The following is a 25,445-nucleotide window of genomic DNA, read 5'->3' as shown; positions in this document are numbered from 1 at the left end:
TTGATTATAATATTATAGACATTTATTTAATGTACTGATATCTAAATCAACTTATGATTTTACTGGTATTATGGCATTGAACGCGTGTATAAAAGGCACATATACTATTCTTATTAAATCATATTAATACTTATACTAATTTAAGTCATCACATAATCAGATTGCGCACTGCGTGTAATCAGATTATCACCTTAAAACGATTCCGATGGATTATTAAATCGAGCTTACTATTCAAATCAGTGATTCCTTGTGGTACAATCAAGCATGGGATAATGGCAGACATACCCATGGCACAGTTCATGATTTATTTTATGTAGCTCACAGCCGAGGATCGAACCAATGGTATCTGATATTTTGAAGCGGATATGTTGCCACTAGGCTATACGAGGTTTCAAGAATGAACATGGGTCAGTTACTCTATCGGTATAGAATCTGACGGTGTTTACAACATGATACAGAAGCATAAATATTACGTATCTGAACATCATTCTTTCATGTTAGTTTGAAAAAGTATGTGTATTTCTAGGTCTTTGATGTGCTGATTTAATTTTATTTGTTTACCTTACAGACTCTGGAAAATGGCCCTGAAGCAGATGAGACGAATTCCACACCAGAAACTGAGGAAATGTCAGATAACCGTTCACCAGACTTGAGTTTCGAGAACGAGGCAGATGGTTTGTTGGTTGAAAGCAGTGCATCACTACTAGACGTATCTCTAAGAGTGAGTTGTTTTATCGTTATACAAAATGTTGTTGAATAAAGATAATTTGAAACAAGATGCGTTTGTGAAACACAATGTCCCCCTAAATAATGTTTGACCTTGAAGGATGACCTTGACCCTTCACCACTCAAAATGTGCAGCTCCATGAGATACACATGCATTTCAAATATAAAATTGCTAGCTTCAATATTGCAGAAGTGACATTACATGAGCAATTTTGACCCATATATTTGACCTTTAAGGATGACCTTGACCTTTCACCACTCAAAATGTGCAGCTCTATGAGATACACGTGCATGCCAAATATCAAGTTGCTATCTTTAATATTGCAAGTGTATTCATAAAATAAGCGATTTGGGCCACATATATTTGACCTCTGACCTTGAAGGATGACCTTGACCTTTCACCACTCAAATTGTGCAGCTCCATGAGATACACATGCATGCCAAATATCAAGTTGCTATCTTCAATATTTCAAAAGTATTAATAAAATAAGCGATTGGGACAAATATGTTTTACCTCTGACCTTGAAGGATGACCTTGACTTTGACCTTTCACCACTCAAAATGTGCAGCTCCATGAGATACACATGCATGCCAAATATCGAGTTGCTATCTTCAATATTGCAAAAGTATTCATAAAATGAGCAATTTAGGCCACATATATTTGACCTCTGACCTTTCACCACTCAAAATGTGCAGCTCCATGAGATACTCATGCATGCCAAATATCAAGTTGCTATATTCAATATAGCAAAAGTTATTGCAAAATGTTTAAGTTGGCGCAAACCAACCAACCAACAGACCAACCAACAGACAGGGCAAAAACAATATGTCCCCCCACTTCTATAGTGGGGGACATAAAAAAATATTTGTAGTTCAAGGTCGCGGTGTTGTAGTGGATGAGATATCCGCCTAGCGATCGGGTGTTAGTGGGTTCACTCCTTACTTGGGAAGCATTCTAATTATCTCCTCCATGGACACCAAGTACTGGTTCTTCCCAGGAAACCGACTCGATAATGTCCATGTCTGCCTACCATGCTCGAAAGGGCACTTGGCAGTATAAATAGATAGTTGTTTTTCATGCTCTTCCCATTTTTAAAGAAAAAAACTGAAGAAGTTATCAGTTTGGTGATGCCTTAGTAAAATACAGAAAGACCTATAATCTTTACTTCAAACTGCATTTACTTTGCTTGTAAAAATGTATTTATTTATTTCAGCTCCATGACTATGGAAGGTTTACACCAGTACCCGCCATAATCCGTCATCAGTGTGAACAAGTGCAACCGGAGCTGATTTCTGTGGTTACTCAAACCGACGATACGAGAGTTCCCAGAAGTATATCAACCCAGACTTCTACTGAAACGTCGACAGTTGGGATACAAGTGGATCGGCCTAGCTTCACCTTTGAGGATATAAGGGATGATGACGATAAGGTGTTGTTCTACACTGGTATCCCAACTGCTGGAACTTTTGAGTGTTTATTTGATGAGGTCAGTGTTGGAATGAAAGCAGGGTTAGCACGAAAAACCTGTCCCCGGAAAATAAAGTGTGTTTATAAACTGAAAATAGTCATGCTAATATAAACTGGAAAAGTGGCTCCTTAAAACTAGTACAAATTAAGTTTGATAAGAAGCTGAACAAGTGAACTTTGTGAGAAATTCAGTATACAATTTAACTAGAAGTGTTTGACCATTGCATGTATGTATAAGTAATATACTATGTAATTATGTGAATAATACTTAATTTCACATTTTACAGTCAGCTTTCATTTGTGAAAATAAAATTGTTACTGATTATTATTTTCTTGTCTCATATTCCATACAAACATTTTCAGGCAAAAAAAGAAAATTGTGTTTTCTGCGTTTGTGTGTTTGTGCCAATATATTTATACATGTTTTCTTGCTTGAAAGCAGTTTGTAAGACCAAACAAATTATAAGACTGAAATTCTGATAAATATTGTACTGGATTCAAGTTTACATACATTAATTGACACAGAGCGTTGAAAACACAGATTTCTTTTGTATACCTAAGTAAATGTTTGTCTTTAAGGTTTAGTACTGCTACTGAAGACTTAATCAACAGTTAATTTATAATTGGGAGCAATAAACCCGTCAAGAATTTTTATGCCCCCGAAGGAGGGCATATAGTGATCAGACTGTCTGTCGGTCTGTCCGTCCGTCACACTTTGCGTTTAGGTTTCGAAAATCCTCATAACTGCTATGTCGCTTTGGATAGCAATTTCATATTTGGCATGCATGTGTATATGGACAAAGCTTTTCCATACGCACACAAATTTTGACCCCTGTGACCTTGACCTTAAACTAAGGGTCCGCGTTTAGGTTTCGAATATGCATTTAGGTTTCGAAAAAGCTCATAACTTCTATGTCGCTATAGTGATCGGACTGTCTGTCGGTCTGTCCGTCACACTTTGCGTTTAGGTTTCGAAAAATGCTCATAACTTCTATGTCGCTTCAGATAGCATTTTCATATTTGGCATGCATGTGTATATGGTCAAGGCCTTTCCATATGCACACAAACTTTGACCCCTGTGACCTTGACCTTAAACTTAGGGTCCGTGTTTAGGTTTCGAAATATGCATTTAGGTTTGGGAAAATGCTCATAACTTCTATCAAGCGTATATAGGGGGCATAAGTCATCCTATGGTGACAGCTCTTGTTTAAAACCAAGATTTCTGATACAAGTAGCAACACCTGCAGAGTACTTGTCAGATGTAAAGCAGAAGTCATACCAGCAAAGCTTCCAAGGTGTCTATTAACTCAATGGGGTTCTGAAATGATCTATACTTGGACAAAAAGCATTGTGCACAGATTTTTAATAAGATGCAGCTGTTGATACCTCTGTGTTGATTTTCTTAATTTGGTTCATGCTTGCCACTCATTAATTTCATATCATTTTAACATTTTGAAACAGATTATTATCGTAAACCCTTCGGTTTTTCTCCAAACACAGGTAAGGTAATAAGTGATGGATAATAACATAGCAAAAGTTCTTTTTATGATTTATCATTTTAAGAGCAAATCAATTTAGCGGAATAACAATTGACAATCACGTTGTGATGGTATTAATGAACCGTACACAAATCGTTGAAAAGCATTCTACATGTACTACTGTAAAATTCATAATATGAACAGTTGATAAATATTTATACATTCATACACTTTTATGTACAATATTTATATGCTTTGTAGAGCTAAATGACTATTGAAACATAAAAAAGGAGGGACCTCAATGATGTCCTGTACTGTTGTTACTTAAATTATTTTCTGATCTGGCGTTAACTTTTGTTATTTAACCCTATTCCACTTGGAAGCACAGTGAAAACAGCATAAAACCAGAACAGCATGCTAGTAACTCGCAGTCTGTTCAGGTTTTATACTGTTTGCTGCTCATCAGTATTTAAGGGTTGGAAATGAAGCCTTTAAAACTTAAATTTAGTAATAAAGGTACTTTATTACATTTAACTTTTTAAGGAACTACAAAAGCTTGAAAATACATATTTAAGAAGTAAAGGGTTAATCTCTAGAGAAAAGTGAGACATCAAAATTATAAAAACATATTCTAGGAGCAAGGGTAAGCTTGCGAGAAATTCACAATTGTGATCTTAAATTCATATTTGTTACTATTCTTTAAAGATTGCACTCAATTTCTTTTAAATCTTTCAGTCTCTTGTTTCAGTAAAATTACTTCACCAAAATTGGATGCAGTTACACGTAATTTTCTTTCATCTTCCCAAAGTACGTTCTTTCCCTGACCTCTGGTTAATTTTTCAATACTTTGGCATTCAAGTTCATCCATTTGTAGCATATCCATCATTTTCGACATTTTATCCTTCACAGTTTCACTATTCAGATCTACGCTATCACTAAAGTTATATCCAATTTCTATAAACTTTGGTAATTTCACCTCTTCCTTCTCTTCTACAAAGTTCAAAAGCCATCCAGCTGTTGGGTTGCATATTTTCGAGTTTTGAACGGAAACTGTTCTCATTTACAGAAATCGCAAGAAGTTCTTTTCTGGTGTTATTTTCGACTGGCTCTAATTTTGACTCAAAGGTATGTTTCCGAAATGTAAATTCGCTAGACTTTTTAGGCGTTCGCTTTCTTTTCCGGGGATTATTAAATCTGTCCCACACGCATTTTTTTGAGGTTGATCTTAGAGTGCCGTCCTTCTTTTTAGCAGTGAGATCAGAAAGGGCATACATAAATGCACCAATATGGATACATGCTTCTCCGCTCCTGAAAATATATAAACATAATAATTAGACATACTTTCAAACTGCACTTTTTTTTTTGCTCGAGCATCTAAATTTTGATGAAAATTTCCCAGAAACTGGTCCATCCCGAGAATAGCTTGTGACCAGTATATAGATCTATGAAAATGATTGGTATAATGCCGATTCGGGGATCGTAACTACTAGTTCTTCTTGAATGCTCTGAGGGTTTATGAGTACATTCGTACACCTCACAACCCAGAGGGTAAATATAGCTGGGAGTTGGATTATTGCAACTAGGATTGTAACAGAGGCATGTCTCTTGATAAATTATTTATAACCTCGTTTCAATATTGCAAGAACTTATATGAAAAAACTGTGTACACTCACCCGGCTGTGCAATTACATTCCGCTGAATGAACCTGTCCAGTGACCTTTGACAGACAGAGCCACACACTGTGATCTGGGTTTTCTTTCACATTTGCACTCGGTAGTGATGGTAATACTTTGCATTTAACAAAACAATGTTCCCATTTGTCACTTATGTCATGGTACAAAATACTGTGTTTATGTCTGTAAACATAATACAATTTTTTGATCTCAATTGTTTTTGTGTGTTCATTTTCAGCACAAAATAATTGTAGATGTCACTATCTATTAATGTAGGAAAGTCCATTAAGTCACTACTCAACGTTTTTAATACATCTGGATGTGGCAGCTTTTCACCGAGTGGCGTAAAAAGTTTTTCTGTTTTCCTTTTTTCATAATTTACTTCCGCATTCCTGTGCAGCTGTCGATCATTTAATCCTAGCTTTTGTACGCCTTTTGTCCTCAAGACAAGTTCATTCTTATTCCCTGACACATAATGATTATGAAATCGTAAATAATCCTTCAATTGTGCAACACTTAATTTGTCAATTTCGATGTCAGACAGATAACGATCGTTTTCTTTCTCATTCGACGCCATTGTTACTGGAAATCAATACTACCCAGCGATTCAATCGCACATTCTCGGCCCTTTCCGTCAAACATCGGATAAGTATTATGATAATCTGCGAGGGGTACCGAATGCCAGCGATTGAGAACCTCCAATTCCGGAGAATACTCAGGGGAGATATGCGACTTTCCGAAAAGGGCTCAGTGGCCTCCCTTATTCTAGAAGATGCCCAAGGGAAGTAACTGCCGTGAGGAGTTTGATCTAAAGTTTGCGAATGGGAGATATAGGCCCGACAATTCGAGTAAAATTACATACGCAAATTTGAATTAAAAAATAGTCATGAGGATGTTAAGCAGCCTTTTATTAAGTGGTCTTCAACTGTCGGGTCCAAGTGCCCGATAATCGACTTTGGGACCCGACAATCGACTAAAGACCCAACAATACGGCGGTAAAATGGACGGTTTGACCCACCATTTTACCCAATCTGAAACTATATATATATATATATATATATATATATATATATATATATATATATATATATATATATATATATAGATATATATTAGTATATCTATATATATATATATATATATTATATAGTATCTAATCTCGTATATATATATAGTATATATATATATAGTATATATATAGATATATATATATAATATATATATATATATATATATATATATTCACACACCTTTCTCCCTATATATATATATATATATATATATATATATATATATATATATATATATATATATATATATATATATATAAACCGCTAGTGATTTGGGACCTGTGTTATATTTGTTTCACGTAAAAACTGTATTGATCATGCAATTATGGTTTTAAAAGACATTTATATTTGCAATAACCTAGGTCCAACATGCATATTAATCGAACCGGATGGCAAAACAATTGGGTCGTTTGGATATGATGCTGAGACGCGTTACAGCGAGCTGATTGAGAAACGTGAACACAAAAAATGGTACTACTTTCACAGATTCAAGATGATTCTCTGGAACAAGGTATATATGTCTTACACTTGTAAAATTATTAGGTTTTGAAACGCGGTAGTAACATCTACTACACATTATTCTATATAAATTTGAGTTCACTGTTCCATTAATTCTAACATGAAAATAAATGTAAACTGTTGTATTTATTAAATAGTACACATGGCTGTAACTGTTGAACACATATTTTATGAACATAATGCCAATTCGATATGTACGAAATTATTGAACAACAGTACCAAATGTAGCAAACGTGTTTTACGATTTATTAGCCTTTAAACCATAAGTTAATATAATTAAACTCCATTATATTTTTGTTTTGTGTTTTAGCCTGTAGAAAAGGACATAATGTTGGTTGATGAGTGCGGGAAAAGCCTTCCAGCTCTGACAGTGTTTTCATTGTCAATAAGGTTTGTACAAATAAGTATGGTCAGTTCAACATAAACGTGTTTAAAGTGCCAGTAAACTGAGTTATCTGGATTCATACCATTGGCTTAGACGTGACATCTGATAGTGGCATTTAAATGATACTTTTAACAAGAAGGATAATCGTGTCTTTGGACGTTTCTGAAAACTTTTAAGTGTAGAAGCAGACATTGCTTGCTTAATCTCCAATTGTGTAACACTGCCGATACAAAATGACACCGAATTTACTCGCATTGAAAACTTGTGTGCGCAACATAGGTTCGAAAATTTATGAATGATTGGTGCAATAAAACTTACCTCACAAACCGTAGTCCGGGTGAACCACTTATAAACCATATGTTCAACCCAATGATATCCGTGTCAATTTTCTGACGCTTCAAACTCACATTTCCATACTCCATTATTTCATGCTTACCTGTAATCAGATTATGCACAGTTTGCGAACGTCCAGCACATTACTCACTTGAAATCACATGCGAATTTTATCCAGTTTTAAACAGTTTCACACACTTGACTTGCTCCTCTAACGTGAGAATCTTGCGTTTACAACTTATTCTAACCCGCAATTCATTAATCCGATTTCTTGTAAAATTGATGTGTATGCCAGAAAGCTCATTTAAATAATAATCAGACAATGTTTGTATTTATTAAGACGCTGTCCTGAAATCTTGCGCAGTTAAGGGTCAATTGCTTTAAAAACATGTTCTTTTATAAATTGACAACATAATATTTAAATATATAATGAAAATAAGAAGTTAATGTGCTTATTAACACAAAAATATCTGATAAATTCAGTGAAGAACTGTCCGATTTGATTTCAAAACAAACATGACTCACGTCATTTTCAAAAACTATCACAGTGTCCGGTAATCTTTCGCACTTGGTGTTATGACCTCATTTAAGCTCAAACTATGGGAAATATAAAAACTAGGCCATTGTGCATGCGGAGATCATACCAAATGTGGTTTGACAGAATTGCGGGAAATGATGACAATGTCGTCTGATGCGATATATTTTCAATGGCAAAAACATACCATAAATGATCGGATATTGTGCAATGGAATGCTTAATTACACGTTGAATTTATTAATTCTTAATTTAGAGTATAAAAAGGCTCAAAACTGCAGGGAATGTGTGATTCATATCGAATTTATCGTAAGTATGCGGAGTGCGCAACATTACCGGACGCGCACGATTACCGGATTTAACTGTATGTTATAACTTCATCAATGTTGTAAGTACTAATTAGCTGTCATTTAATTAGCGATAATGTCTTTAAACATGTTAAATCCTATGACATAATTTTGTTTGAATATTTTCCCATAATTATCCAATGAAAACAAACCGTATCAATACCATATTTTATTTTCTGACAGTGGACCGCATTTTTCATATCTAAGGCATTTCCCGCAATCGGATTCTTTGGCCACAAAATAGACGAACACAAGACGCTATGAAGTCCGAGATAGGAGACAACAAAGCAGATTGATTTGAGTGTTTCCTTTAAGCACCTCGAAATGACTGTATCGTGACCGCTTAACATGGGTAAATAATTACTTTCGGTGCGAACTACACTGGCCGCTTTCGCTTATTGCTGGTGAACGTTATACACAGGTGTAATAAACACTGATTTTCGTCGGGGGGATCTAGACTGACAGCTTTAGCCAGGTGAATGCTATACCCAGGTAACAATTACGTCATGTTTGACTGAAATATATTTGAAAGATGACTTTCTTCACAAACGTGTTTTCCAGAAAAAAAGTTTTCAGAGAACAGTTTGTTTTTGATTGGCATGAGCGAAATATAATTTCTCGTGCAAGTTAAGTGGTAATGTTTGAAATCATAAAAACAAGAGCTTGTCACAGTAATAACGAATGTCCCTCAACCCCCACCCCCAACGAATCAGCATGTAAAATGTAACAAGTTGTGACATTAACGCTTGCCAGGTTTGACCCAAAGTGAATGATTTAACCAAAATAAAATTGAAGTTAGTTCATGATTTATTGAAACTTAGTAGAAGGCACTAAAATTAAAATATTATGTGGTATAGCTTGTAATGACCACGCCTACTTGCAGGACACGCCTTCAGCATGAATGCCTCTTTGATAGCATGTTCAAAGGGAGATTGTTTTGTATGCTTGACGAGTACGGATGTAAATAAAACCAGTATAACCTTCAATGGTGTTTGTTCCTTAAATGGAGTTCCTTTAATGGTGCTAACTAGTGTATTATGTAGATGAAACACTACATATTACAAAACAAATATAACTTTTTTCGCCATGTGGTTTCATATATAAAAACAATGTGTTTGGACACACGTGATCCAGATGCAAACTCATCATAGATATCGCCAAGATAAATATTCTGACCAAGTTTTATTAAGATTGAATCATTATTGTGGCTTCTAGAGTGGGAATAAGGTTTCCCTAATATTTCCTAAGATAAGCTTTATGACTTAGATTCGTCAAGATTGAGATATAAAAGTGGCTTCTAGAGTTATTACATGGTCTCCCTAAGATATGCCTGGTATCCTTGTTTTTTTAACGCATAACCCAGATTCGAAATTGAACTAGGTATTGTCACAATGAACATACTGGCAAAATTTCATTCAGATTAAATTTAAATGTGGCTTCTTAAAATGTTACGTTTTTTTCCTAACATTGGACATGGAAGTATAGATTTTTGACACATGTGACCCAAATTAAGTAGGCCTGGATATTTTCATGGTAAATATGTTTTACCATGTTTCATCAAGATTGGCCGACAATGTGGTCACGAGTGGTTACGAGCTAAAAGTTGACACCACACGACACACGACGACAGACACCGAAAATAGAGGCTAACCAATATATTATTTAATTCGAAATCAAAATGGCATTTATTATCAAGATAGCTTAAACATTTTTTTTAATGTATGGGCATCATTCCAAATGGATAATAATAATTATAGATCACGTATACAGCTTTTTCACGGTAATTCGGACAAACAATTTTAAATTAACATCCAACGTATAACGCAAGAAAGGCAGAACTGTCAGCGCGTTAGATGTGCTTCCAAAGGACTCTGGTTTAAATAAATGCGAAGGCAAATATGTTTCTATTATATTTATGTTTGATAGATCCAAAGGCTTTGCAGTATATACATTTCCTTTTTAACCAGGTTTTCCGAAGGAAAAAACTGGTTATTAGATTGGCAAATGCGGGCGGGCTGGCTGGCTGGCGGGCTGGCTGGCTGGCTGGCGGGCTGGCGGAAAAAGCTTGTCCGGGCCATACTTATGTCGTTCATTGTCAGATTTTAAAATCATTTGGCACATTTGTTCACCATCATTGGACGGTGTGTCGCGCGAAATAATTACGTCGATATCTCCAAGGTCAAGGTCACACTTTGAGTTCAAAGGTCAAAAATGGCCATAAATGAGCTTGTCCTGGCCATAACTATGGCATTCATTGTGAGATTTTAAAATCATTTGGCACATTTGTTCACCATCATGGTACGGTGTGTCGCACGAAAGAATCACGTCAATATCTCCAATGTCAAGGTCGCCACGACTAATAATAGATTATTTTTTTTAAACAAACTTACAAAGGGGGTTAATTTTGTTTGTTCATTTCAAAAGTTCAGTTTGAATTTTCTCCCTTTATCAGATTTTTTTTTCACAATGAAAACCTGGTTTTGTGACAATTTTGTCCCTTGTTTATAAATAAAATATGTGAACAAGTCATTTTAACTATATTGTTTCTATGTATGTACAAACGTGTTCGTGTTCATCAGTTATAAACTTCACAAACAATTATAGAGATCTTAATGTCTGTGATTGGCAAAAACACAGAACAAAGCGAACAACACAACTGTTAAGTGTTTATAACGTCAATGATAATTAGCGAAGCCAAATATGATTCAAGATTTATTTACAACATTTCCAGAAGGCCAATGGTCCATGTCGACACATTTTATTACATCCAATTGATAACAATAGTAATAAACATATATACATATTTCTGACAATCATTTAAATTATGAGTAAGCGAGGTTGCTAAACATTATTTATAATTCATTCATAAATAGTATTAATCAATCATTTACAGCAGTTTATAATACGCACATTATTCGTCGCACAAAGTCATTGTGAGGCATTAACAAGAACTAACACAAAAAAAAATATGTGAACAAGTCATTTTAACGATATTGTTTCTATGTATGTACAAACGTGTTCGTGTTCATCAGTTATGATTGAACGCAATATTACTCCATGTATTAAAGAGTTCACCTAGTGGCATTGAACGTTATACCAAATAACATTTCAGGTACATGATGGACGGTGTGCTAGAAACGGCCAAAAAGGGGGTCGATAAGTTAAATGAAAAAGACATCCGATGGGTACTAACTGTACCTGCGATATGGAATGACTCTGCGAAACATTTCATGCGACTCGCTGCTCAAGAGGTATTAGCATATTATACAATAATATGTAGAAATATTTCGCACACAGACACATGCATTTCAGGGAGTTATTCCTTCTTATAGACAATATAAAAATTTCTAAAAAATTTCACGTTTCTGCGCAATACCGGAAATAAAAATCAAAATTTGAATTATCTTTATTATGCAGTGTCCTTAAGGATGTACCTAATTATATTGTTTGGTCGTTCTGCATTCTTCATTTTTCATGTATTTATTGATATTTTCATTTAAATTATGACTTTTTATTGTTGTGTAAGATCTCTGAGACTAAATAGCCCGTTTGAATACTACAGTTTCTTACCAAGACGCTTATTGTCAGATTGTTCCGGTCCAATGCTCTTGTATTGCGTAATTGCTTCATTGTCAATGCTTACTATTAACCCGTACATTGACAAAGCAGGGTGCATCCAACCATTTTGGTGATGGTCTTTTTTAGCTCATCTATTTTTTGAAAAAAAATTATGAGCTATTGTCATCACCTTGGCGTCGGCGTCTGCGTCGGCGTCGGCGTCCGATTAAGTTTTGCGTTTAGGTCCACTTTTCTCAGAAAGTATCAATGCTATTGCATTCAAACTTGGTACACTTACTTACTATCATGAGGGGACTGGGCAGGCAAAGGTAGATAACTCTGGCGTGCATTTTGACTGAATTATGTGCCCTTTTTATACTTAGAAAATTGAAAATTTTGGTTAAGTTTTGCGTTTAGGTCCACTTTTTTCAGAAAGTATCAATGCTATTGCATTCAAACTTGGTACACTTATTAACTATCATGAGGGGACTGGGCACGCAAAGTTAGATAACTCTGGCGTGCATTTTGACAGAATTATGTGCCCTTTTTATACTTAGAAAATTGAAAATTTTGGTTAAGTTTTGTGTTAAGGTCCACTTTATTCCTTAAGTATCAAAGCTATTGCTTTCATACTTGCAACACTTACTAACTACCGTAAGGGGACTGTGCAGGCAAAGTTATTTAACTCTGACTGGCATTTGGACGGAATTATGGGCCCTTTATACTTAGAAAATTGAAAGTTTGGTTAAGTTTTGTGTTTTGGTCCACTTTACCCCTAAAGTATCATAGATATTGCTATCATACTTGGAACACTCGCAAACTATCATAAGGGTACAGTAAAAGGACAAGTTGCATAGCTCCTGATGTCATTTTTACGGAATTATGGCCCTTTTTTGACTTAGTAACTTTGAATATATGGTTAAATTTTGTGTTTCGATCCACTTTACTTCTTAAGTATCAAGGCTATTGCTTTCAAACTTCAAATACTTTCATGCTATCATGAGGTTACTGTACCTGGCAAGTTGAATTTTACCTTGACCTTTGAATGACCTTGACTCTCAAGGTAAAATTATTAAATTTCTCTAAAATTGCCATAACTTCTTTATTTATGATTAGATTTGATTGATACTTTGACAAAACTACTCTTACCTGACATACCACAATAGACTCCACCCAAACCATCGCCCGTGCCCCCCCCCCAACCCCTCCCCCCCTATTATTATTTTTTTTTTTTAAGATCATCTCACAAATGACCACCACACCCTCACACTATACCCCCCCACCCCACCCCCTTCCCTAATTTTTTTTTTTAAATTGTTAAAAAACAAAACTATTTATTTTGATTATTTTATGTTTGAAATACCGTCCAACCATCGCACCCAAGAATCCACCCCCACCCCCCCTCCCCCCACCCGAATCCCCCCCTATATATTTTTTTTTAAGATCATCTCACAAATTACCACCAAACCCTCACACTATACCCCCCCACCTCACCCCCCCCCCCATTTTTTATGAAACGGTTAAAAAACACAAATATTTATTTTTATTATTTTATGTTTGAAATACCGTCCAACCATCGCACCCAAGAATCCCCCCCCACCCCCACGATTTTTTTTCCCTTTTTTTCGCATTTTTGGAAGAAAATGTAATAAATGTCCACACCCCCACACAATGCACCGCTCTTCACTCCACCCCTCCCTCCTTTGTGATTGAAAATGAGAGTCCCTTCACCTTTAAAAAGAAAATAGATGAGCGGTCTGCACCCGCAAGGCGGTGCTCTTGTTTAATTTTGTAGTGAACGGGTTTTAAAGCCCATACAAAAATAAAAACGAGCATTTTGTATCTCGTTAAATCTATATTACCATGACACGTCTAGCGTTGAAATTCTGGCAATTGCTATAAGGAATACTGACTTTTTAGGGGTTAACTTTATTTAACGAAATATTTTACGAAATATTCGTTGATTTTGAGTATTTCTGTGACTTTAAACGCAGTTATTTCTATTTCGATATTGTTACTTACCCGTTCTTTGATAATGCTTTTCATACTTTTAAATATGTTTACAAAAGAAAAATGTAAAGAATGTTCTCACAGTTTAATTTGGTTTCAATATATCGTCACCCCGTTCAATAGCTATTGGCCAATGCTCGATCATTTTTTATTTTTTTATTTATTAAACGGCTGTGGAAGCGTAATGCTGAGAATTGGATACCCAAGCAATTCAAGTAGGCTGGATTTTTTCTATTTAACTGGTAAAGATGCGGAGGTTAAATAAGTGTTGTCATGTAAATACTACCACTACTTTAGGTGTGACAAATTATTTGACCAGTGTAACAGGACTTAGACAAACACTGGTCTAGATTGATTTAGTCCATTTCGAAGTCATGTTTTCCGTCTCTAATTACAATACAATGCCATCTACATAAAAATGATGAATAATTTTAACTTTCCTAAATTCAGCCCACCAATTTCATGTTTTATTAAATATTCGACGATATTGTTCAAGTACATGCATACTAAGATAGGAGGTCAGATTCATTATGTCTGTTCCCGAGAAAGCATTCAAAATCATCACTTAGATTTGGTCGATGTTTAATTTTTAATTTAAAAATCCTATACATAGACTTCGTAATCTCTAAAACAATTAATCGAACTCCAAATTTAATAATTTTCAACAAAAGGACATGCCTTATAACGTAATCAAAAGCATTCGTAAAATCAGCCAACGTAAAAGACCAACACCGCCACCATTGGACAATAGTCTCCAAACACTCCTTTTATACAAAATCCGAGTGTTTAAATGTAAATAATGCTATTGATATTGTTAAATGTTTCGATGGTTTAAGCTGTCTATACTCAAAAACCGTTACCTTCTTGATAGAAAATGTGTTTGCGTAAATTTCACAAATTTGTAAACTCGTATTAATCGATTCAAACTCTAGTGAAAACTTTACCCGTAACCACCAACAACAACAGACATATCCCACTATAACACAAAAACATCAAGCTGAAAAGACATGCATGTACGTTATTGTTATTTAATTAACCACCATGCTATGAAATCAAGCCGTTCAATTATACCATATTGTACGGATTATTTTTCAAAACCACGTTTCGACATATACTAAAAAGAAGAAGGGGTTTGCCGATTAAGTTATTTATTTAAGTTGCATTGTTTGTTATGAAAAACAATAGCACAATATGTTATCATGATTTTTATGTGATGTCATGTTCTGCATATTACTCTGCTATTTATTAGTATTTAGTCATATCAATTGTTCTTGGATTTTACGATGCAAGGTATTTTTAGCATATCGGCCACGATACTATATTTCTTGACGCTATAAAACAAAGACTTACAGATAGTTTTATCCCAAAATTGGAACGGTCGATTGGTAAACTCGAGTAGAGCTCTTTTTATATAGAAAATATAATAAATTTTCAACTTCAACCATATTAAGTATTATTTAATATTAATAAGTACATAATTAACTTATCTAGGTTACGATTATCTTCTCATAGATTGAGATAAGAAAGTGGCAGATGGTCTAAACCTAATCCTACATCTGTTGAGCAAAGGACATGTATTGTCTGTAACCGTCTTGAAGACGAATACCATTTTTGATTGAATGAAACTTATACACAGATTTAAGATGTGAATATATATTTTCATATTTCTAAAACAGACCAAATATGCAATAATTTATTGAACAAATGTCTTCAGATAGTGAATCTGTGTTAAGAAAACTTAGTGCTTTTGTTCATGCTGTCTTTTTAGTTAGATTAACTAACATGTGTCAGTCCATTTGATGTAGATTACTGGTAACCCATTAAACGTATTTCATGAATGTCGTATATTTATGATGTTGACTACTTTCACTAGCTGAATATGTAAATTGCTGTTGTTTTTGTATGTAAATTAGATTTACATATATTTCATACGTTTTCAAAATGCTACGTATGCAGTGCTTAAATTAATCAAAAATGGTATTTACTGTGTGTCTTTCTGAAATTTGAGTATATGTTGTATTCAATGCATGTCAACTTATATATGTTATTGTTACATAATAAACGCGTAATTTGTTCTTTATAAGAATGTTACACGTTCATTCTAAATCCCATTTATTGAATTTCATATGATTGTCAATTTTAATGGAATACAATACACTATGGGATTTGTATTAATCCGCTTATCCTCTATTTTTAGTAGTTTTGTGTTAGTTCTTGTTAATGCCTCACAATGACTTTGTGCGACGAATAATGTGCGTATTATAAACTGCTGTAAATGATTGATTAATACTATTTATGAATGAATTATATATAATGTTTAGCAACCTCGCTTACTCATTTTATTAAATAAAACACGATGGCTATCCTGAAAAATATACAAAATACATCAAACAAACGTAGTTATACAATATTTGTTTTCAGATTATGTTTGTTTTACTAACACTGTGTCTTATACAGTATTTATAATTGTATCCATTGGAACAATTAATTTACGTAATGGTTTTGATTATACAACATCAACGGGCTGACCCCATAACGTCTTTTCCATTAAAGTAATTATTCCATATGTGTGTACATTTCCCTGATACTAGATACACTAATGTAGGTCTGCAAGATGTTTAAGGTGGGTCCATAACCAACCACACCATAAACGAGTGGCTTACAGCGTTTCACAATGAGTTCATAATTTGTTATGTGTCCTCATATTTTCTTTATAATCCACATTTTAATGTGTTGATGGACTTTTGTAACTGTCCTATTTGTATATTCATTGGAAAACATCTTGTCACTTATGTATCAATGTCAAATTTATTATGTGTTTTGTAGCTTTCATTTTCTATCTAGATGTCGTTCTGCCCACGCTAAAGTCAAGATTCCACGAAAATGCTTTTCAAAATTTCACACATTAAATCTTCAGCAATAATATATAAGTGGCATTACACTCTATAATCTTTTTTATCGTCATCTTACTTCTTGTACGTATTAAATCAGATTTTTAAAACAAAAACAAAAACACAGAGATGGCGCGTAATGAAAACATTTAATACATTGGACATGAGATATATATCTCATATTTTATAGACCTCAACAGACAAAAAAAAAACTAGGATTTACATATATAACTTACAAAAAAATATGTTTCCCACCACTAAGGAGTGTTGTTCCTTACATGTTGCATGATTAAAGAACTCATTCGCCTGTTTGGCATTCGGTAGTCTCACTGTTGTGTGCGGTACCACCGATTGTGTTTGACACAAACGATTAATGCAGCTCAAAGATTTACTTCGGCTTCGTAACTAGTATGTTGTTCATGGACTTTTTGGCAGTTGTGGGGACGCATTTAAGGTACAGCCAACTAAATACGCCCAAATTTACCATTAACTTTTTATTGTGTTTTGTTTAGTTAGCTCATCTGAGCAAAGCGCGCTTATGGTAAACGTTTGTGATCAGCTTTTTTTCCGTCGTTCGCCGTCCGTCGTGCTTCGTCAACAATAACTTGTGAACACGCAAGGTCAGAAGCGACATGTATTATGCAAACACTAAAAAAGCAGCTTAGAACAGTAAAGTTCCTTTGGTTCTCCGGTTAGCGACCAAGGGCCTTTGGCCCTCATGCTAGTTTTATTGACCGCAATAACATAACAGAATGAAAAATTTAAAAACATTATATATTTGTTAATCATTTTATCAATTAGAATCAAATGTCAACTTTATGGTGTGTTTTGTTTGTTTTACTGACCGCAATTATAATATTCAAGAACCAAATGGGGAAAAAAGCTTTCAAGCTTTCATGGTATATTCCTTGTTACTTTACCCTCTGACTGAAACGTCGTTTTACATACAGTAGTTTTGCTTTAAACTGTATTATTCTTAGTATGATATACATATGGCAGGTTTATCATGTTATAATAACTTATAAACAGATTTGTTTTCTCTAAATGTTTTCTTATTTCCTTTTTTACTGAATTGTATCTATTCATTGTAAACATTTGATTATTATCTTGAATAAATATATTAATATAAATCTCGAATTAATCTTATTCACTAAATAAATGTGTTCGTGGGTTCACTCCACTCGCTTATGGATAACAACACTGTGGCACGCATGTCATGTGATTATTGAATTCAAGCGAATGAATTTGTCGTCAAAATTGACACACAATAATGGCAAACGTGCAAATCGACGGTTAACAATGTGTTTTGGGTTGTTTTCAATAATTAGCGTATCTTTTCAAAAAGATGCATTAAATGGTAACTTCGTTCAAAACAATGTGTGTTTTTAATAATCTTATATTTTGAAAAGTATGCATGTAATGGTTACACATTAAAACATTTTTTTCCAAATAAAATGAACATTATCTTCGGCGTCGCGTTAATGAGGGTGCGGGAAAAACAGCAGTATAAGCAAACACGTTACACATGGCACGTACATGAGGCACAGCTACACGCATGCGCACTATCTATAACGTTACTTAATTTGTAAAATTGTCATTGAAATAACTATTTTTTAAATTCGTGAGATCGAATCCCACTGGGGGGCATATATAAACAAGATGTCATTGTTATTAGATAAATATCTTGTTAAACAGAGGGAATATGAATTGTTTTAAGACGTCAACATTAAGAGGAAACACCGTCGATATGCCGCTTTAAATGGATTTTTTCGACTCTTTGTGAATTATTATCTTTGCCTGATAATGTCTTAAGCATACTTCTTTACGAATTTGCTTGTGTTGGATGTTCAGGTCCTCTAAGCACAACACGATTATGTTAAGCTATTTGGATACCGTGACTTTCGTCGTGTTAGTTGCGTTTATGCATGGCGTGTGGGCATCCTATAACGTTTTCTTCCAACAACAACACCCCCTGAAACTCCGACCAGAATTTGAACAAGCATCACAGAAAGTTTTTGTTTAAAAATAGAAACTTTAAAAATCTTCTCCTTTTAAAACGCCTACAGAACACAAGCATGTTCAAATCACTCCCCGGGGTCAAATTTTGACCCCCCAATTGGGGCATCTTCTGTTCCTTATATGTATAAAGTGACAACTTTAAAACTCTTTTCTGAAATCCAAAGCCTTAAGTATTTGTATTTGTTATGTTTACGCGTATGGCGGTGTTCCACCAAGTTTGTTCAAATGATGCCCCTCGGGACGACATTGGCGCCGCCTTGGGTAATTTGTTTTCCCTATATGGGTATAATGAAAACCTGTTCAAGTATCTTCTGGGCCGGCTACGCTATAACGGTTTTCTTAGCGTTCAGTGTTTTCCTTACTGTTATTTCTTCATCGTTGCCTCAGAATTCCGACTCGGTGGCATTGATTGCGGTCTTCCTCATTATCCAAACAATTTACTGCACCTTGACGACCGTTTTCGCATTGGCCCTTCTGCGCATGTCCAAGTTGTCAATATTAATCGGTGTTATTCGCTAAAAGTACCACTATTGTCAAGCCGGTTGTTGTTTGCAGAAAGAAAGGTATTTCCTATCGCCCTTCAGTAACAGGTAAGTGACCCCTCAGCTGCTTTTGTGTGACCAGGAAGGTGTCACACCATCCCAGCTAATTTGTATTGCAAAATGAGATTGTACAGAGTATTTGGATAGTGAATCATACATTCCAAATCAAGCTTTCTTTCTGATATAATATTAACGTGTTCAAGGTTATTGTATTATTTCGGGACTTTACAGGCCGACATAGGTAGTTTAATTTGTATTTGAATGTAATATTCTGAAAAAAAACACGATATATATATATATATATATATATATATATATATATATATATATATATATATATATATATATATATCTACATTTTATAACAACGAACATATATTTATGAAATATTATCTGACATCATAAACATATCTAATTAGTAAAAGAAGTTATGAAAGAGAAACAAATCATATACATAATAAAGCGTTATAATAAAATTATATATTTATTCTATTGCATTCATTATAAAAAATCAACACACTTAAATGTTCACATAACATGTTTTTAAGATTGTATTTAGATTTTTTGGTCTAGAAATAAAACATATTGTATAAAAATATTCAAATATGTTGATTATATTTGAACAAATAACATATTGAATCTATATAGAAGCAGCAAATATACTGTTATCGACTCATACGCAATATGCATGATATAAGTGTACACATATTTGAATACGAATTCATATAAACATAAAAATTTGTCAACATGTATTGTCTGCCGAAGCTCTAGTCGTTCACCATGCACTGTTTCCCTAGTGACATACCATCCTGGCTCGCCTCCGTATTGGAACCATACATGACGGTATTTACGGTATTCCTCACCTCAGCTTTTTGTTATGGTTTTAAATTACATAACTGTTTTCCCTCCAGTTTGGGCCCAAGAGAGACCCATTATAGTAATATTTCGTTTGTTCCTAAAACATCGACATTATTCAGTGCTTTTATCCAAAAAAAACATATACACATATAAATATTGCTTGTTTTGTCCAACAGAAAAAAACAACATTTTGGCTAATACTGACACTGAAACAGAAATAACATACAATTTATATTGAAAGAAAAACAATTATACACAAATTGAAATTCTGGAAAATGTTTATTTCTTAAAGCATATTTTTCTGGCTATCACCAAGGAGATAATTCTCCAATTAAATATTCTACAATCGTAAATTTAAATAATTCACGGACAAGGATAGAAATTGGCAAGGACCCACTTCCCCATTGGCCCTAAAATGTGTGGTAGTGGTCACTTGATATTCTGAGAAAACTCATATATACTTTAAAAAATACATATTGAAGGTACGAGGCGAGGGTGGGCAACCATCGACAGAAAGTATGTTTTCTTCCTTGGATAGATGTTGGCACAGTCAAGTAGTTGGAGAGGTTGATACGGTTTTTGTTCTTATCCGGCCACTCTTTGCTGCGGTCCAGCTTGTCGCCCTTTACGGCCTCAATCCAGTCCATCGCCTAGTTCCCGATTAGAGATTCGAGCTGGAAATAGAAAGAGAACGTTGTAAGTTATAGACATAAGACTGTAAGTAGTTAATGCCCCCAGCACACACATTGCGATTGCCCTGTCCTTCCATTCGTTCACCCGAACGAAGTACCTAGTTGTTTTCGCTTTGCCTCTTGCCAAAACGGCTTACTACAGCATTAGATACGTACAATTGTACTGCTTATAACATTTACAATCTCTCATGCCTCTATTTGACCGAGACAAACAGTGGATTTGGATTGATGCTACGGTTAACATGACTAGCTACCAAACTACAACACTTGTATCCTTACTTGTATCCTTACTCATTTGACACTCACGACCAAACAATCCCCAGCCAACCATATCTCCCATTCCTCCCCTAATTTAGCTTGTTCTGGGTTACGAGATTTTATTAGATTATATGATAACATGACGTTTTACTATTTTAATGACCCGATTGATATAAACCATGCTTAATTGTATGCTAATGGTGTTTACTAGGGTAATTGATAAATATAACCGGTCAAACTACACATTTATGATATTAAACATTTATATTTCTGTATGACGATATCAAACAGAAATATTAATGTTAAATATCATAAATGTGTATCTGGCAAATCGATCTTCGGTGTAATAATAACTGTATATTACGAAAACGTGCTTTCTTTGAAATTATTAAACAGGGGTTACACATGCAAGTGATATCAAATCATAGTTCCTTGCGATACCATATTGGTGTCTACTTTCTAAGCATATGTGACAATGGGACAATAATATGGCGGCATATACAGAAGAATATTATCGTATTCTAATTGCCTTAAATAGTAAAGCATTTAGATATGAAAAAACAAAATTAATTATTGATATATGAAGTTGCTGTTTAAGTGTTTTTTGTAGAACTATTAGTTACCGCGTCCTAAAGAAACGTGTGTTGTCCAATAAATGCAATAACCAGACACATATATACGGAATACCGTAAGGGCCATTAAAATCCAAAGGGCGACAATTCGATAGTGCGATAATACGATGGCGACAATGCGACAGTATGATGGCGACAATGCGATAGAACGATGGTGACAATGCGAATACGCGATAGTACGATGGCGACAATGCGATAGTCATCGTACTGTCGTCATCGTTTTATCGCATTGTCGCCATCGTACTATCGCACTGTCGCTATCGTATTGTCGCATTGTCGTCATCGTACTGTCGCATTTTCGCATTGTCGCCATCGTACTATCGCACTGTCGCCATGGTATTGTCGCACTGTCTTCATCGTATTATCGCACTATCACAGTGTCGCCATCGTACTATCGCATTGTCGACTATCGCCTTCCGGTACACAAACTATTTTTATTGTAGAAACAAAACAGATGACTTCATAAAGAGGTTACAGTTATAATGAAATCAAATTCCTAATAAGTTATAGAATGCGTATTGATGTAAGGTATGCCGAACTGTAAAGTATTTTTAAAAGTGGCTCCATCTAGAAAAAAATACGATGTGCGCATGTGTACCCGAAGGCGATAGACGACAATTCGACAGTACGATGACTACAATGCGACAATGCGATGGCGACAGTGCGATAGTACGATGGCGACAATGCGATAATACGATGACTACAGTACGATAACGCGATAGTACGATGGCGATAATGCGATGATACGATGGCGACAGTACGATATTAATATCGCATTGTCGCCATCGTACTATGGTGTTGTCGTACTGTCGTCATCGTATTATCGCATTGTCGCCATCGTACTATCGCACTGTCGCCATCGTATTGTCGCATTGTCGTCATCGTACTGTCGCATTGGCGCCATCGTACTATCGCATTGTCGCCATCGTACTATCTCATTGTCGCCATCGTATTATCGCATTGTCGCCATCGTACTATCGCACTATCGCATTGTCGACCTCTGGATTTTAATGTGTAACCACGATGGCACTTACGGTATTCCGTACATATAAATGTATTTCCATTACTACTGATTTCATTATAATTTTGATACCTTCTAATGGTCCACAGCAGCATTCCTAAAAAATACACTTTGGGACAAAATTTAACACACAATGTAACACTGAAAACATGCAGCATGCATAATTTTAATTGTTTTACTAGGTATTTTCATAGATTGGTAAGAATAATTGCGCGATAATTTCCTGGCATAATCACGCAAACAACCTCTTATCTTCAAGAAGCTTATTGTAAGTTTCGGAAATAAATAGTTATTATTATTAAATACATTTGTTTCGGAGAAATATTATGTACATTTTATTAGGGTGCATCCCACTGCTTCTAAATGTGTAAATATCGCGGCTTCAACTAGCATGTAAGTCTTCAAATCATTACATCTTTATATCAATGAATGGATTGCGAAGTAAAATGCAAACAATCAAAAGTAGCAAAAGAATTCAGACAAACATGAGCTAGAAATAGGGTAACAGTGTATGATTTCTTTTTTCGCAGAAGCTAAAAATAAAGTTTAATGGAATCATGTCTGGTCAATATGACGGATTGAGCAGGTGGCGTTGATACACATTAATTTGCAAATATGTTAATACATTACGGTACAACAAAACAGAACTGTCGGTAAGAAATAGTTTTCTGCATTGTTTTGTTATAGAGTAAAATAACTAAGTCTAAGATTATTATCAAGTTTATTGAACCGTCGCTTGCATGTGTAAAACATACTTCAGGATCTTGTCTGTCACCCGTCACTTACAGGTAAAGTGATATTACCTCACTAAATCGTGATATCATAATGAAACTGGGGATGTGTCCGACATATCTCATAAATGGAACCATCCCTTCTTGAAATATATACAAGCCGTATTGTATAAGTTCCGCTGTTTATATATGTCTCAATCATGTACAATGATTACCTTAAGAATTGAAATGATTACATCAGCACATTAATTAGTTTAAATATATGCAAACAATTATGAAGGTTTAGCTATTTGCAACAGTATGTTACGTTCATCAAATATACTGTTCCGATCTGTTGGTTCTTATACTGAAGTTACTGACGGCTAAACAGATGTTTTCATTGATTTTGTTTATTTGATTAATTGCCGGTGTGAATTTATTTATTTTAAAGAATCCCCACCCCAGAGGGCGGTCATTAAAAATCTTTATTGAAGTGGGAAACAACTTTTGTTTATTATAAAAATGCCGTCGGGTTGGCTCGCCTTGCAGACGTGTTCGTGGCGAGTGATACCAAACCACTGAAATATATGGAAATAAATGGGCCAGCTGACGAGTGACGTCACGCGCACCTGCAAAGTTGGGACAAGCCGAAACGTCAGCCATCTTGAAGAAAAGAAATGTACTAAATTGATTGGATATTTTTATGTGATGCATAGTCTCGGTATAGAATTTCGATAGTATTAATATTACTGATGAAAGAAAAATAACAATTGTATTAAATGACATGAAGAAAAGGATATTTGAAGGTTGTTTTGACCGTTTAGTCGCTAAGTAGGAGTTTTACTGATGTATTTATTAATAATAACATTGAATGAATCTTTTATTTAATCATTATTTAAAATCTTTCGCGTATATAGTAAAATTGTTTTTAGTAAACTTATGCACTTTGAGTTCGTGCGTAAGTCATTTAAAAGAAATTGGTTGAAATAATCTAATTCATTTTACGATTCTTCATGTCAATTTTACCGCCTAGATTCCGGGCGCTAGTTTATCGGCAAAATTAGCAACATATACTATTTTCTGGCATGCATTAACACAAATATATCGTCAATATATCCATAATGCGCAAATAAAAATAACTTATATGATATGGTGTGCTCGCAGAAGCAAGATTTTAATCCAAGTTTCAAACACGTCAACCGTAAATGCAAATGTCAACTTGTTTGCATATGGAACATTTTCGCATTAAAACCAAAAGAACAACTAAAGGAACGCACGCGGTGTGTTAACAACAACGTGTACCAATAAACGGTTATCCTTTGCTTTTTTCCGAACATACAATTTATGTTTTTAAGACAGTTTATTTTCAATTTTTAAAAATTTGTTTTAAATGGACAGAAATGTTCTATACAATTTGTTTAAAATTTAATTAATACTTATGCTAATTGTACATGAAAAGCGGTCAGACAACAGACTTATGGAAGAAACAAACGGAACTACGACCCTTAGATCAGCCGTAATAGTCCGTCAGCCAAGTACCCAAAATTGAGGTGGGGTGTACCAGTAAGGGGGGGGGGGCAAAATTACACCTATATATCTTGGAAGATGCATGCCAATAGCATATGAAAATGGTTGATAACAGTCTGGTACTGGCAGCTTTTGATATGTTTTCTCCTTTGAAGATGGGGCCTCAATCAGCTTAATTTTCATAAAGTGTCTCG

General features: G+C 34.7%; 3 protein-coding genes across 3 annotated transcripts in view; 2 read left to right on the top strand and 1 right to left on the bottom strand.

The window, feature by feature from the left end:
- LOC127831777 (uncharacterized) overlaps positions 1–25,445 on the bottom strand; it is a 216,552-nt gene that overhangs the window by 102,687 nt on the left and 88,420 nt on the right. The window lies entirely within an intron of this gene.
- Positions 101–2,479, top strand: LOC127831918 (uncharacterized). The gene is made up of 2 exons (XM_052357001.1): positions 101–721; positions 1,941–2,479. The coding sequence occupies exons 1-2, from the start codon at positions 626–628 to the stop codon at positions 2,304–2,306; spliced, it is 462 nt and encodes a 153-aa protein (XP_052212961.1). The 5' UTR covers positions 101–625; the 3' UTR covers positions 2,307–2,479.
- LOC127831886 (heat shock 70 kDa protein 12B-like) lies at positions 6,778–13,298 on the top strand (the record flags this gene model as incomplete). The annotated part of the gene is given in 3 exon segments (XM_052356964.1): positions 6,778–6,926; positions 7,245–7,324; positions 11,646–13,298. Coding segments are annotated over 3 exon segments (449 nt in total), but the record flags the coding sequence as incomplete, so codon positions are not given.

Source organism: Dreissena polymorpha, chromosome 1 (genome assembly GCF_020536995.1).
Source record: "Dreissena polymorpha isolate Duluth1 chromosome 1, UMN_Dpol_1.0, whole genome shotgun sequence".
NCBI classification, from domain to species: Eukaryota; Metazoa; Mollusca; class Bivalvia; order Myida; family Dreissenidae; genus Dreissena; species Dreissena polymorpha.
The sequence above is the reverse complement of the archived record's forward strand: the minus strand, read 5'-3'. Positions and strand labels throughout refer to the sequence as shown.